The sequence below is a fragment of the Antechinus flavipes genome, chromosome 5, assembly GCF_016432865.1.
Source record: "Antechinus flavipes isolate AdamAnt ecotype Samford, QLD, Australia chromosome 5, AdamAnt_v2, whole genome shotgun sequence".
Classification (NCBI taxonomy): domain Eukaryota; kingdom Metazoa; phylum Chordata; class Mammalia; order Dasyuromorphia; family Dasyuridae; genus Antechinus; species Antechinus flavipes.
The window spans coordinates 99,774,946-99,792,007 of NC_067402.1; the positions used below are offsets into that span (position 1 = coordinate 99,774,946).

Below are 17,062 nucleotides of genomic sequence, written 5' to 3' on the forward strand. Positions count from 1 at the left end.
ACATTTAATATAATTCATGATACACAACCAATACTTAATAAGTGCTTGTTCATTTGCTGGACTGCATATAAGCTGGGAAGGAAAATTGGGGCTTGTTTATAAAGGGCTTTAGATGCTCAAAGAAAAGTTTATATTGATCCTTGAAGTGATGGGAAGCTTCTATTTTTTATTGACTGGGCAAATAGACTAGGCATTAAATAGGAATTATTTACTAAAAGACTTGGGAGTCATTTATATTAAATCCCTTTGAGTGTGTTGACAAAGAGGATAGAACCTTATACATTGATAAGCAGGATGTATGCTATGTAGAAGTTGCCAGAAAATTGACATACAATAGTCAGATTTAGGCTTCAGGAAAATTCTTTTGGCAGCTGTAGTTAAGGATGGTTGGGAGATTGAAGACTAATTAGTTAGGAAGACTAATTAGAAAACTATTGCAGAAGGTCAGGCAAGATGCCATAGGGGATTGAAGTAGGGTGATTACCATGTGAGTGCAGAGGAGGGGATGAATTCCAGAGATTTTGTGAAAGTAGAAATGACAAACTCTGACCAACAAATACATATATAAGACAAACTGAGGATTTGAGATTGCAAACTGGGTAATTATAATAATGGCCATAAAAGGGAAGAATTGAAGACCAAATAGGAGATAGCTTTATGAAATATAATAAGATATAATTGTACTTTAATTTTAATTAATATTAATATAATAATTTAACTATTATTTTATTTATATTATAATTATATTAAATTAACAATTTAAGTTATATTATTATTATATTATTTTAATTTTAATTATATTAAATTAAAAAGATTTTGCACATACAAAACCAATACAGCCAAGGTTAAAAGCAAAGCAGAAAGTTTGGGGAGGAGAGAGAGCTTAAAGTAAATGAACTATAAGTAAAATATGAAACAAAGTCTTCAGCTATGAAGGGAAAGGGAAGTGGTTGTGAGAGTATTTTTAGGAAAGAAGAGAATATTTGTGGTAATTACTGTGGATATTGGAATAGGGAATCAATGAGGGCTCAGTATTTGATTTGTTTTTTACAACTTTGTTGAAGCATTAATTATTTGTCATTGTTTCACTATAGTTTTCTAATTATCATCTCATATATTTGCTTCCTCTTTAGCAGTATGTATTCTCCCAATTTCTTATCTTTATTTTATCCCCCTAATACCTCTAATTAAGTTAAGTGAAAGTGGTGAAAGTAGGCATCATTATTTGCTTTGATATGATTAGAGAATAATTAGTGTTTTTCTATTACAGATGATGCTCATTCTTTGTCTTCAGTAGATTTAAAAAAACCATATTATGGAAATGTCCTTTCAGGCTTATGACTTTTTGTGTCTTTAATATATGATAATGCTATATAATTCATTGAAGATTCTTTCTATATCTTATTGAATTACATGTGTTTTGTTGTTCTGATGTCAGGACAATTGTTTCTTAATATTATCTTACTTGTATCACTGTTACAAATTTAAATGAGAAATAATGAATGAGTTTTTTACATTTATAGTAATCTTTTTCTTTGTGTTTTATTTGAGAAAGTATTTCATAATGGGTAGAATGCTGACAGAATCAAATTTATATTCAAATTTCACTTCATTTCATTTATTAGCCCTGTGATTATGGGCACAGCATAAAACATAGGGTTTGGGTAATGATGGTGCTATGTTACACTTCAGTAAAAGCTGCATCTTTGATAGCACCTCCTGAGGCCTTCTCAGTTCTCCTTGGTTTTCCTGGAAAAAGAATATTACAGAGTACAGAAAGCTTGGGCAGATGTGTCAATGGGATTACTGTCAGTGATCTTTTTATAATAACAGAGAATAAGTGAAGTGGGACAAGACTAGAGACAGGCAAATGTTTTCCCTGATTTTCAAAATAAGAGAAGATATAGACCAATGACCTTGACTTTTATGTCTTTTGAGATTCTGGAATATGTTATGAAAGGGGCAGTTGGATAACTAGATAATAATAACTGCCTAGTTAGCTGCTTCTTCCTATAGTTTAGCATTCTAGGAGTGCTTTAGGCTGTATATGCATGATTTGCCTCCCAAATGCCATTGTCACAATGAACACACATATTCTGAATAACAAATAATTCCATTTGTCCAAGATCCTGGTCTTCTAGTTTCCAGCTTCAAAACATCTCTCTTTTCCAAAGCTTTTGCCAACTCAGGCAAGCAGGGTTGAGTAATCAATTTCTTCCACTGAAGAAAGTCTTATACAAATTACTCTGAATTGCAGGTTACATTGATAACCAGAGGAACATTGAACAGTTATCTTAATCAGTACATTTATCAAAAATCTTGTATTATTTTAACATGATCATGTAAGATAATACCTTGAAAGAAAGTTTTTAGAGATGTATTTTGTTCTTCCATAGGAAATGCTTTAAAATAAATAATAGACAGTAAAACTTTGTATTTTCTACACATTTTAATTAACTATGTGATTGTAAAAAAATTTTGCTGTATAAAGTCGTTTTTAAAAACCCATCTTTTTTTTTCCTCAAATTTCCACCAAATATGACCTTATATACATTTTTATCACAAAGATTTTATAGAAAATAGAAAGAAGGAACATGGATTGGTATTTAATGTCTCAATCTTCTTTTCTTGGCCTATGATTTTTTTTTCAATTCCTTGGCATCTTCCCCTGTTTGAGATATTTGTTTATTATTATAAATAGAATGGAAATGTGATTACATTGTCTTTCATGGTAGATGAGTGGATGAGGATAAAAATGGTAATATATCTGTTTATATATATGTGTGTGTGTGTGTGTGTGTATACAGACATACACACATGATTAATAGATGACTTATTAAATGAACATAGAAAGAATATTCTATTCCTGAGAAGAGAATGTTTCTAGGAATCTTTTTTATCATTTCCCTCAATCCTCTAATGGAGCCCTTAGTCCATCTAATAGAAACGCACATTTAGCATGAGCTTCTCAAAAGTAGGGACTGCTTTTTGCCTTTCTTTGTATCTCCAACACTTAACACAATGCCTAGCTCACAGTTAACACTTAGTAAATACTTGTTGACCAGCACACCCATTTTGCAAACACACATAAGAAATAGAGATAACAGTATCCGTTGATCATATACACAGTAAATCTGCTACAAACACATGCCTACTGTGTGTACAAATGTATTTAGACATACCTCATGCATGTATCCATGTCATCTTACTCTCAAATTAAGTGTTCTTTCCTATTGCACTACCTTTGTTGTCTGCTCCATTCTGTCCCTTTACAGTGTACTCCCAGATTCTAAGACCTACAGGTGGTTTTTTCAATGGCAGGTGAGAAGTATGAACTATGTTAGTAAAGGGCAAATGGAAAACACTGAGAGTAGAAAGGCAGAAATCAAGACTCTTAGTGGTCCTATCAACCAGGCAGTACCCTGTCTCTCTTGAAGTGATGTAGAATATTCCTTCCCTTTACAGTTATCTTCCAATACCTCTTAATGCTTTTCATCCTTTGCCTTAATACAATTCATCTGGGCTCTTTCCCAATCATGCTGAATTCTTTAGATCTTTTAGTCTTTGTACCTGTCCTCGGATAATTGTCTTCACTGTCTCATTGCGGAGGGTAAAAATAAAGGGATTGAGGACAGGAGTCAGGATAGAAGTGATTAAGACCACAAATTTGTTGAGCTCCACAGAATGTGCTTTACCAGGTTGAACATAGACAAATATTGTACTGCTATAGCCAATAAAGACCAGAGTTAGGTGGGATCCACATGTGGAGAAGGCCTTTTGGCGGCCACTGGCAGTAGGGATACGCAACACTGTGGTAATGATATAGCCATAGGAGACAAGTGTTATCAGGAAGGAGCTGAGGACAAAAGCCAAGGCCATCATAAAGTCCCAGAACTCTAGCAGGAATGTATTTGAGCAAGCTAGCTGCAGCAGTGGGGCATTGTCACAGAAGAAGTGGTTAATGATATTGCCATGGCAGTAGGAGAGCTGTACCCGGGAAATAACAGTGGGCACCATGGCCAGGAAGGGTGCTGCCCAGGCAGCCCCTGCCAGAGAAATGCATACTACAGAACTCATGAGACTACCATAACGTAGTGGGTGGCAAATAGCTATGAAGCGGTCAAGGGCCATATCTGCCAGGATCAGGAAGGTGGTAGAACCGAAAGAGAAATAGAAATAGAATTGAACCATGCATCCAGTGAAGGAAATTGTCTTCGTGGAAGCATGGAAGTCTGAAAGCATCTTGGGTACTACAGTCATGGTGACCAAAGTCTCTAGTAGGGCAAAATTTCCAAGGAAGAAGTACATAGGTGTGTGTAGTTGGGCACTGGCAAAGACCATGGCAATGATGATTATGTTTCCTGTGAAGGCCAGAAGATAAAGTACCAGGAAGGGCCCATACAGTGCCATCTGCAGCTCCCCAAAGGCTGAGAAACCCAAAAGGATAAATTCAGATGGTTGGCTCAGATTTGCCATATTCTTATAACAGGATAACCTGGAAGAAAAAGAGAAGATAGGGGATTAAAAAGAGGCAGAGATAAAGAAAGATGCAGAGATGCAAGAGAGAAGTGGAAAAAAAGGGGAGGGGCAGCTAGTTGGTGTAGTGGATAGAGCATCAGCTCTGAAGTCAGGAGGACCTGAGTTTTTGAACTGGCCTCAGACAATTAACATTTCCTGGCTGTGTGACCCTGGACAGGTCACGTAACCCTAATTGCCTCAACAACAATAACAACAACAAAAAATGGTTCTGTCCCTATTTTCCCAGGGAGAAAAGATTTACAGCCTCTGATCTCTTCCTTTGCCATTACCTCTGAGAATGTAAAAAATCTGCTCTGAATAGTAGCTTTTTGATTTGAGATTTAAAATTACCTGGATATGTTTAAGTAAATCTCTTTAGAGTATTATGGTACTGTGATTTTTGTGCTATCCACTGAAATCTACATGTTACAGGTGATTCCAAGGCATTTAGAGATTCTTTGAAGAGAGCAAGAATCTGAAACATTGGTTATAGTCATAGATCATTCATCAGCAAATCCTGTCTTAAAGGAAGAAAGGAAGAAAAGGGGAGGAACTGAGAGTTTGTTCTTTCAGCCTCCTATGGATGACAAAGAGCCAATTAAAAATAAAAAAAATTTTCTGTGTTATTAATATGACTAAATTGTCATCCATTTAGAATAAGTAGTCTGGAGATGTTATAGCTTTAACTTCCTAAACAAACAAACAAACAAAACTTCTCTATTAAACTGCTGTCACCTTTTTCTTTCCAGTTGTCTACATTAGTAAGTGGTGATAATATTGCTGAGAAGTTGACCTGTTCCTCTTGAAAAAAGAATCCTTTCTAATGCTCAGAAATTACCGGACTTCCGGTTAAGATGGCGGAGAGGAGGCTCACAGTTGCATAAGCTCCGCGCTTTCTCTCACTATCCACTTCATTACAAGCCTCTGAATCAATGCTTGACTGAAAAAAACCCACAAATAGTTACCAAGAGAAGCCATCCTTGAGATCAGCCAAGAAAGGTCTGTCTTTACTGGAGGGCTGGGGCGGTTTTAGATCGGGCGCAGGCTGAGGGCAGCGGCAGTGAGAGCACGGGAGCAGAGCTGAGAGGGGGTGGGGAGTGATCATAGCCGTCTCTGCAGGGAGAGCTTCGCTACAGGTTTGGAACCTGCAGCAAGTCAACAGCCCAGCAGAGAAGCTAAAAACACCGGGGCTGAAGAATACAACTGCAAACAGCTGGAGTCTCTCAGGACCTGGCCGCCCCCCCCTTCCCCCCCCTCAGTGACTCAGCACGCTTTGGGATCTCAGAGCGCAGGCGCAGCACAGTCCTGCTAGTGCCTCACTGCTGCCCCCTGCAGTCTGTAGAGGAAGCTCGATAACACACCCAGCCCCCCCCCAAAGAAAGACTCCAGTTTTTTTCTGTTTTTCTTTGGTAGTTTGTCTCTGATTAATAGACAGAATGAGCAAGAAGCTGAAGAGGACTTTAACCCTTGACAGCTTCTATACAGATAGAGAGCAGACTCTAAATCCTGAGGAGACTAAAAACAGGCAGTCCCCAGGTGATTCCCCAAAGGAGGAGATCGTCTGTTCCTCAGCACAGATGAACCTCATAGAAGTGATTAAAAAGGCTCTCACAAGGGAGCTAGAAGAAAAATGGGGAAAGCAGAGTGAGGCTTGGCAAAAGGAGAGGAGGCTTGGGAAAAGGAGAGGGAGGCTTGGCAAAAGAGCCTGGAGAAAGTTAAAGAGAGAGTGGATAAAGAAGTAAAATCCTTGAAAAATAGGATTAGTGAACTGCAAACAGAAAACAGCTCTCTAAAAAACAAAATTGGCAAAATGGAAAAAAATTCCACAGAACAAAAGAACTCAATTGGACAATTAGAAAAAGATTTTAAAAAAGTGAGTGAAGAGAATACTTCACTGAAAATCAGAATTGAACAAGTGGAATTGAATGACTCGAGGAGACAAGAAGAATCAGTCAAGCAAATCCAAAAAAATCAAACAATGGAGAAAAATGTGAAATACCTTCTGGGGAAGACAACAGACCTGGAAAACAGATCCAGGAGAGACAATCTGAGAATCATTGGACTCCCAGAAAAACATGATGAAAAAAAGAGCCTGGACACTGTCTTCCAGGAAATTATCAAAGAGAACTGCCCAGAAGTCATAGGAACAGAGGAAAAAATAAACATTGAAAGGATTCATCGATCACCCACTGAAAGGGATCCTAAAATCAAAACACCAAGGAATATAGTGGCCAAATGCCAGAACCCTCAGGTGAAAGAAAAAATATTGCAAGCGGCTAGAAAAACCCAATTCAAATTTCAAGGAGCCACAATAAGGATCACCCAGGATCTGGCAGCATCCACATTAAAAGATCTAAGGGCCTGGAATATGATATTCCGAAAGGCTAAGGAACTTGGTATGCAACCAAAAATAACTTACCCAGCGAGAATGAGCATCTTTTTCCAGGGAAGAAGATGGACATTCAACGAAGTAAGCGAATTTCATCTATTTCTGATGAAAAAACCAGAACTTAACAAAAAGTTTGATCTACAAATATAGAACTCAAGAGAAATCTAAAAAGGTAAAGATTAATCTTGGGAACTATATTTTGACTATATAGATGTATAAAGAATACATGTATACCTTGTTCTAGAAATTGATGTGGAAAGGACATTGTACCAGAAAAAGGGTAAAGTGGGGGTAGTACATCTCATGAAGAGGCATAGGAAACCTATTATATCTGAGAGAAAGAATGGAGGGGGATGAATATAGTGGGTATCTTACTGCCTTCAGAATTGGCTTTAAGTGAAAAATCTTAAGACATATTCAATCTATGGTGAAACTTCTCCCATCTCATTGAAAAGTGAGAAGGGAAAAGTGGAAAGGGAAGGAATAAGCTAAGCGGAAAGGAATACGGGAACTGGGAGGGAAAGGGGTAAGATAGGGGGAGGAACTCTAAGGCGGGGGGAGGGACACTAAAAAGGGAGGGCTGTGAGAAGCAAGGGGTGCTCACAAGCTTAATACTTGGAAGGGGGGGAAAGGGGAAAGAAGGGAGGAAAGCATAAACCGGGGTTAACAAGATGGCAAGTAATACAGAATTGGTCATTCTAACCATAAACGTGAACGGGGTAAACTCCCCCATAAAGAGGAAGCGGTTAGCAGAATGGATTAAAAGCCAGAATCCTACAATATGTTGTTTACAGGAAACACACCTGAAGCGGGGAGATACATGCAGGTTAAAGGTAAAAGGTTGGAGCAAAATCTACTATGCTTCAGGTGAAGTCAAAAAAGCAGGGGTAGCCATCCTGATCTCAGATCAAGCTAAAGCAAAAATTGACCTAATTAAAAGAGATAAGGAAGGGCCACGCTGGGAACCCCTCTTTGCAGAGATTCCAAACATGGCTACCATGTGAGGACCCTCTGTCCACTGGACCCTCTGTCCAGTGCCCTCCTTATCTCTACCTTCGCCTATACTTTACCTTTGCTTATCTAATAATAAACCTCTTTTATCAATCTAAAAAAAAAAAAAAAAAAAAGAGATAAGGAAGGACACTATATCTTGCTAAAGGGTAGCATGGATAATGAAGCACTATCTATATTAAACATATATGCACCAAGTGGGGTAGCATCTAAATTCTTAAAAGAGAAACTAAGAGAGCTGCAAGAAGAAATAGACAGTAAAACTATAATAGTGGGAGATCTTAACCTTGCACTCTCAGAATTAGATAAATCAAACCAGAAAATAAATAAGAAAGAAGTCAAAGAGGTAAACAGAATACTAGAAAAGCTAGATATGATAGATCTCTGGAGAAAATGTAATGGAGACAGAAAGGAATACACTTTCTTTTCAGCAGTTCATGGAACCTATACAAAAATTGACCATATATTAGGACATAAAAACCTCAAACTCAAATGTAGTAAGGCAGAAATAGTAAATGCATCCTTTTCAGACCATGATGCAATGAAAATTACATTCAACAAAAAAGCAGGGGGAAGTAGACCAAAAAATAATTGGAAACTAAATAATCTCATACTAAAGAATGATTGGGTGAAACAGCAAATCATAGACATAATTAATAACTTCACCCAAGAAAACGATAATAATGAGACATCATACCAAAATGTATGGGATGCAGCCAAAGCGGTAATAAGGGGAAATTTCATATCTCTAGAGGCCTATTTGTATAAAATAGAGAAAGAGAAGGTCAATGAATTGGGTTTGCAATTAAAAATGCTAGAAAAGGAACAAATTAAAAACCCCCAGTCAAACACTAAACTTGAAATTCTAAAAGTAAAAGGTGAGATCAATAAAATTGAAAGTAAAAAAACTATTGAATTGATTAATAAAACTAAGAGTTGGTTCTATGAAAAAACCAACAAAATAGACAAACCCTTAGTAAATCTGATTAAAAAAAGGAAAGAGGAAAATCAAATTGTTAGTCTTAAAAATGAAAAGGGAGAACTCACCACTAACGAAGAGGAAATTAGAGCAATAATTAGGAGTTACTTTGCCCAACTTTATGCCAATAAATTCGACAACTTAAATGAAATAGAAAAATACCTCCAAAAATACAGCTTGCCCAAACTAACAGAGGAAGAAGTAAATATCCTAAACAGTCCCATCTCAGAAAAAGAAATAGAACAAACTATCAATCAACTCCCTAAGAAAAAATCCCCAGGACCAGATGGATTTACATGTGAATTCTACCAAACATTTAAAGAACAATTAACTCCAATGTTATATAAACTATTTGAAAAAATAGGGATTGAAGGAGTCCTACCAAACTCCTTTTATGACACAGATATGGTACTGATACCTAAACCAGGTAGGCTGAAAACAGAGAAAGAAAATTATAGACCAATCTCCCTAATGAATATTGATGCTAAAATCTTAAATAAAATATTAGCAAAAAGATTACAGAAAATTGTCACCAGGATAATACACTATGACCAAGTAGGATTTATACCAGGAATGCAGGGCTGGTTCAATATTAGGAAAACTATTAGCATAATTGACTATATCAGTAACCAAACAAACAAAAACCACATGATCATCTCAATAGACACAGAAAAGGCATTTGATAAAATCCAACATCCATTCCTAATAAAAACACTTGAGAGCATAGGAATAAATGGACTTTTCCTTAAAATAGTCAGGAGCATATATTTAAAACCATCAGTAAGCATCATATGCAATGGGGAAAAACTGGAACCTTTCCCAGTAAGATCTGGAGTGAAGCAAGGTTGCCCACTATCACCATTATTATTTAATATCGTATTAGAAACACTAGCCTCGGCAATAAGAGTCGAGAAAGATATAAAAGGAATTAGAGTAGGCAATGAGGAAACCAAACTATCACTCTTTGCAGATGATATGATGGTATACCTAGAGAACCCCAGAGATTCTACCAAAAAGCTATTGGAAATAATTCATAATTTTAGCAAAGTAGCTGGCTACAAAATAAATCCCCATAAATCCTCAGCATTTTTATACATCACCAACAAAACCCAACAGCAAGAGATACAAAGAGAAATTCCATTCAGAATAACTGTTGATACCATAAAATATTTGGGAATCTATCTACCAAAGGAAAGTCAGGAATTATATGAGCAAAATTATAAAAAAGTCTCCACACAAATAAAGTCAGACTTAAATAATTGGAAAAATATTAAGTGCTCTTGGATAGGCCGAGCGAACATAATAAAGATGACAATACTCCCTAAACTAATCTATTTATTTAGTGCTATACCAATCAGACTTCCAAGAAAATATTTTATTGATCTAGAAAAAATAACAACAAAATTCATATGGAACAATAAAAAGTCGAGAATCTCAAGGGAATTAATGAAAAAAAAATCAAATGAAGGTGGCCTAGCTGTACCTGATCTAAAATTATATTATAAAGCAGCAGTCACCAAAACCATTTGGTATTGGCTAAGAAATAGATTAGTGGATCAGTGGAAAAGGCTAGGCTCACAAGACAGAATAGTCAACTATAGCAATCTAGTGTTTGACAAACCCAAAGCCCCTAACTTCTGGGAAAAGAATTCATTATTTGATAAAAACTGCTGGGATAATTGGAAATTAGTATGGCAGAAATTAGGCATGGACCCACACTTAACACCATATACCAAGATAAGATCAAAATGGGTCTATGACCTAGGCATAAAGAACGAGATTATAAATAAATTAGAGGAACATAGAATAGTTTATCTCTCAGACTTGTGGAGGAGAAAGAAATTTGTGACCAAAGATGAACTAGAGACCATTACTGATCACAAAATAGAAAATTTTGATTACATCAAATTAAAAAGCCTTTGTACAAACAAAACTAATGCAAACAAGATTAGAAGGGAAGCAACAAACTGGGAAAACATTTTCACAGTTAAAGGTTCTGATAAAGGCCTCATTTCCAAAATATATAGAGAACTGACTCAAATTTATAAGAAATCAAGCCATTCTCCAATTGATAAATGGTCAAAGGATATGAACAGACAATTTTCAGAGGATGAGATTGAAACTATTACCACTCATATGAAAGAGTGTTCCAAATCATTATTGATCAGAGAAATGCAAATTAAGACAACTCTGAGATACCACTACACACCTGTCAGATTGGCTAAGATGACAGGAAAAAATAATGATGAATGTTGGAGGGGATGCGGGAAAACTGGGACACTAATGCATTGTTGGTGGAGTTGTGAACAAATCCAACCATTCTGGAGAGCAATCTGGAATTATGCCCAAAAAATTATCAAATTGTGCATACCCTTTGATCTAGCAGTGTTTCTATTGGGTTATATCCCAAAGAAATACTAAAGAAGGGAAAGGGACCTGTATGTGCCAAAATGTTTGTAGCAGCCCTATTTGTAGTGGCTAGAAATTGGAAAATGAATGGATGCCCATCAATTGGAGAATGGCTGGGTAAATTGTGGTATATGAATGTTATGGAATATTATGGTTCTGTAAGAAATGACCAGCAGGATGAATACAGAGAGGACTGGCGAGACTTACATGAACTGATGCTAAGTGAAATGAGCAGAACCAGGAGATCATTATACACTTCGACAACGATATTGTATGAGGACATATTTTGATGGAAGTGGATTTCTTTGACAAAGAGACCTGAGTTTCAATTGATAAATGACGGACAAAAGCAGCTACATGGGAAACGAATGTGAACTATCTGCATTTTTGTTTTTCTTCCCGGATTATTTATACCTTCTGAATCCAATTCTCCCTACGCAACAAGAGAACTGTTCGGTTCTGCAAACATATATTGTATCTAGGATATACTGCAACATATCCAACATATAAAGGACTGCTTGCCATCTAGGGGAGGGGGTGGAGGGAGGGAGGGGAAAAAAAATCGGAACAGAAATGAGTGTAAATATAATGTAATTATAAAATAAAAAAATTAAAAAAAAAAAGAAATTACCATCTTTTTTCCTCACAAGAAGAAGTGAAAGAAGGATAGAAAGAGGAGAAAGACAGAGAGGAAGAGGGGAAGAAGAAGGAGTGAGAGAAGAGAAAAAGAGAAGAAAGGAGAAGAGAGGAGAAAGAAGGGAGGGAGAGAAAAAACGAGGGAGGAAGGGAAGAAGGGAGAGAGAAAAGGAGAGGGTCAGGGAGAAACAGGAACATAAAAAAAGAAAAAGTAACACAGAAGTAGAGAAATAATGAGAAATATATAGGTAAAGAGAGGAGAGAGGACAGTAAGAGAGAGAGAAAGGTTTTTCAAGTTTCCCATGCTTGGGGATATTGTCAACTTGTTGTGTTCCTATAAGCATGTATCTCTGATATGCCTTTGATTTTGTGTTGGGAAATTTATTCCTATTTCTTATCAGTTAACTACCAAATTTACTACAGTTTCTGATTTTGGGAGATCCTTTACCATCTGTTTTTAGAAACTGAGAATAGAAAGAATATGCAATGCTTATTTAGTTCACTCTTTCCTTAGATTGTAGAGAGTATTTTATCCAGCACAGTGCAGATGGCAAGTGGGTCTGTTATTCTTTGAAGACATAGTAACCATATATTATCTCATATATTTTGAGAACTCTAATCAGTAATACATTTACTTTGTCAATGATACTAGGCTGCCTTGACTGAAGGGGCTGATAATAGTTGTCTGATTGAATTGAATTCTGTGAGATTGAGTTCCCTGCTGGCCTCAGTTATAACACAGCAATTTCTTGCCATGTCTCAAATTAAAATAAAAAGTGCCTGTAAATTTCTTGTTAAATAGAACGCAATTGAATTGTGTTGCTATCATCTGGGAAAACCATAGTCTGAGCTCCCTGTATTTAAAATTTTTTTGAAGGTGTTTGTGACATTGACTAGAGAATATGAATGTTCCTTAGAAAAGTCATCAATGTTCTTAATAATGTAAAGACTTTGCTTGCTGACTGTAAGAGTTCAACAAAGAATGTTCAACAAATGTACCAGCAAGAATGCATTTTATTGATGAAGACTAACAGTGAAAGACTAGGACAGACTAAAAGACACACATAGATGCTTTAGAGAAACAACAGTGTAAATGGAAAGAGTAATAAAAATTATAACCACATTGTCATCTACAAAATAGGGATAATACCCGTCTTTCCTGGTTCCTAGTTTTATCCTGAGATTTGGCTTAGATAATATATTTGAAGATACTTTGCTTTGTAAACTGTAAGTTGTTGTGCAAGTAGATGATATTATTAGAACTTTCGATCATAGATAAGTGAATTCCTGATATGGGAAAACAAGACTCCAAAGTTCTTGAGATAATTGAAGTCTTTTGGTTCAGTGAAATAATGAAAATAGAATTGAACTCTTTTACTTAACATTTGAGAGAGAGAGGCCTTTAACTTTCAAGCCTGACATGAGGTTCCTACAGAATATACTCTTTGGTTTAAGGGAAAATGGATTTAAGGCAAAAGATGAGGATGCATTTAAGTAGATTGATACCCTGAGGCTTAGACCCCACATACTTGACCAGATCTCTATTTCTCAGCTTGCTACGCAGAAGACTTACCTTTGATGTCACTGGGGTGATTCACTGTGGTTATCAGCCCTGAGTCAGGAAGTTCATTGCTCTAAATCTAAACCTTAATGTTTATCAGGAAAGGATCAGACAGTAAATCTGTTCAGAAGAGGGCTGAACAAACACAAAGGAGTAGAACTCCATAGAGTTAAGAATCTGGCTTTACCCTGACTCCCAATTAAAAGGTTTAAAATCCTACCAGTGAATGGAATGAGGATAGGGTCATTCCATTTCCCTTCAATCTCCAGGTAGTATTCATGGGCTACCGGAAGAGTGAAGACATGTAGTAGGCCAGATATTCATGACTTCTTGAGAGGAATCCATCTTCTCTTTGAGTTCAAGCTCTATTTCCATTTCTGGCTATAACTGCCCCTCTTTTACCCTGGATACTTTGTGCCTGATTCTAAATCTTTCCAGTTTTGCTTGGGAATTCCTGATTACTTACCACTCATTAGCATAGAGTTGGTAGAGCTATATTGTTCTCTCAATGAATTCTCTATAGGCTGGGAGGCAGAAACTGGGACTCCCTTGGGACTTGGAGAAAGTAGTTTGCCTTATTACCTAAACTAAGAAAAAGGTCAAATGTCTGAGAGATCAACTTGAGAGCTAGGAAAGAGTGAGGAGAAACTAGTGAAAAATATCAAAGCTGAAGCCAGCTCTAGGTTTGAGCATTGTCTGCTTCTTTAGTAGTACTAGAGAAGGACCTTATTGGGGCCATATTCTTTTTTTTTTAAACTTTCTTTTTTTTTATTATAGCTTTGTATTTACAAGATATATGCATGGGTAATTTTTCAGCATTGACAATTACAAGACCTTTTGTTCCAATTTTCCCCCACCTTCCCCCCAGCCCCTCCCCCAGATGGCAGGTAGACCAATACATGTTAAATATGTTAAAGTATATGTTAAATACAATATATGTATACATGTCCATACAGTTATTTTGCTGCACAAAAAGAATTGGACTTTGAAATAGTGAACTATTAGCCTGTGAAGGAAATCAAAAATGCAGGCAGACAAAAATAGAGGGATTGGGAATTCTATGTAGTGGTTCATAGTCATCTCCCAGAGTTTTTTTGCTGGGTGAAGCTGGTTCAATTCACTACTGGTTCTATTGGAATTGATTTGGTTCATCTCATTGTTGAAAAGGGCCATGTCCATCAGAATTGATCATCATATAGTATTGTTGTTGAGGTATATAATGATCTCCCGGTCCTGCTTATTTCACTCAGCATCAGTTCATGTAAGTCTTTCCAGGCCTTTCTGAAATCATGATGCTGGTCATTTCTTACAGAACAATAATATTCCATAACATTCATATACCACAATTTATTCAGCTCCAATTGATGGGCATCTGCTCAGTTACCAGTTTCTGGCCACTACAAAGAGGGCTGCCACAAACATTCTTGTACATACAGGTTGGGGCCATATTCTTAATCAAACTTGACAGAGTATTTAAGAGCTACTTTTCCTCTTCTCCTCCCCCCCAGATCTACTAGGTAGATATACAATGGTGAGAAGAAGTCAATTGATCAGGGAATAGTATATGTTTTTATAAGCCTATGTAGTTGTACATATGTTTATATGTCATATATAGGACAAGATGATCTTGTCCTTTCACCCTCAATTAAGCTAAATGGATATGCCTCAGATTTTAGCCTTCAGAATGTTGGGTCATACTTTTCTACTTGTGCCCAGAGTACAGCAGTGTGGATGATGATGATGATGATGATGATGATGATGATGATGATGATAATGATATTTGCTGAGGCAGTTGGGGTTAAATTACTTGCCCACATCACACAGCTAGAACGTGTTAAATGTCTGAGGCTGGATTTGAACTCAAGTTTTCCTGATTTAAGGCCAGTGTGCTATCCACTGCACATCTAGCTGTCCCTTGTGTATTTTTTAAGTGAACCCATCACTGTTCACATAGCCCCTTCCTTCTAGGGGAAAACCAGAATGGAACTTTTAACTACTGGATTTTAACTACAAGGGGTTCCCCAATGGTTCAATCTCAGGAGATTAATTACTTTAACAACTTTTTCAGTTCTTAGCAACTGTTGTGGAAAAGGACTTGGAATATAAAATAGGCTAGAATAGACCCATCTCTTTCTTGCCTTAATGGCTGGACTTCTTGACAAGTTATCTATCCTTGATACCATTTCCTCCCCTCCCCCTCCTTAATCTCTTACAATCTATCCTCTGTCCTTACTACTGTACCCAAACTATTTTTCAAAAGTCATCAATGACACCCTACTTTCCAAATATAATGGCTTTTTCCCCATTCTCTTCCTTGTGGACCTCTTTCCAGCATTGGACACCCTGAGCATATCCTTACACTAGGCACTATTTTCCATCAGTTTTATATTCACCAACTCCTTCCTGGTTTTTCTTCTAATTCTCTGTCTCTACTTCATTGCTTTCTCCTTTTATACACCACAAAAATACTTTATTACATATCTATTATCTATTTTTTATGTTTTCCTTTAATATAATTATTTATGTTTCTCTGAAGTTGATCCATGAGCTGGGTGCTGAATTGGATAGGAGGCAGAAAACAGGAATAATTGAGGAATTATATATATATATATACTGAAGTTTCTCTTATGATGAAATTAGATTCTAAAGTCAGCCAGCAAAATGGACTATTAAAATTACTCTTGAAAATAATAGCTCATTAAGTACATTAAAATTTTTAAAATTGTAGCTAGCAAGTGGCTAGATGTCTTTGAAAAGTAACCATCTTAGGAAAAAAAATAGATGAACTTGGTTGGTTGCCTTGGAAGCAATTTCATGTAAATTATATTTTTCATAATGTTCAACTAAGATATTAATCAAGAGAGGATGCATGTGTGTGGTTGGGATAGTGAAGCAGTGAGAGAACTATTACTCACATAGTATATTTATTTGGTATATTTATCTGGCAAAGATGAATCAAGGAAAATTTTTAATAAACTTGATGAACTGGTAGAAAAATAAAAATGTAAGATATAAGAAAGCATTTTGAATTCCATACTGATAGAGCTCAATTGTGTTAGAATGAAATTCAGATCTACAAGCACTAGTAAAAATATTGTTCATCTTACAACTTGGATTCATTGAATGTTTAATATATAATCACTAGTATCAAGAAATGTAAATGATGAGTAGGTGATTTATATGTAGTTTTTTAAAGCATTAAAAAGTTAATCAACTTTGTAAAAACTAATCTATTAAAATAGTATTCTTTGTAATGAAATATTATTGTTCTATAAGAAACAATCAGTGGAATGATTTCAGAAAGGCCTGGAGAGACTTACATGAACTGATGCTGAGTGAAGTGAGTAGAACCAAGAGAACACTGCACAGAGAAATGAGAAGATTATGTGATGATCAACTCTGATGGACTTTGCTCTTTTCAGTAACTGAGGTGATTCAGGCAAATTCCAGTAGCCTTGTGATGGAGAGAGCCATCTGCATTCAGAGAGAGGACTATGGGAACTGAATGTGGATCATAATATAGTATTTTCACCTTTCTTGTCCTTATTTGCTTACTTTT

The 17,062-nt window shown here is 36.3% G+C and overlaps 1 protein-coding gene across 1 annotated transcript; it reads right to left on the minus strand.

Moving 5' to 3' along the window:
* Positions 1-3,534: 3,534 nt before the first annotated feature.
* Positions 3,535-4,595, minus strand: LOC127564198 (olfactory receptor 6V1). Its single transcript, XM_052000600.1, has one exon. The coding sequence runs from the start codon at positions 4,474-4,476 to the stop codon at positions 3,535-3,537; it is 942 nt and encodes a 313-aa protein (XP_051856560.1). The 5' UTR covers positions 4,477-4,595.
* Positions 4,596-17,062: the final 12,467 nt, after the last annotated feature.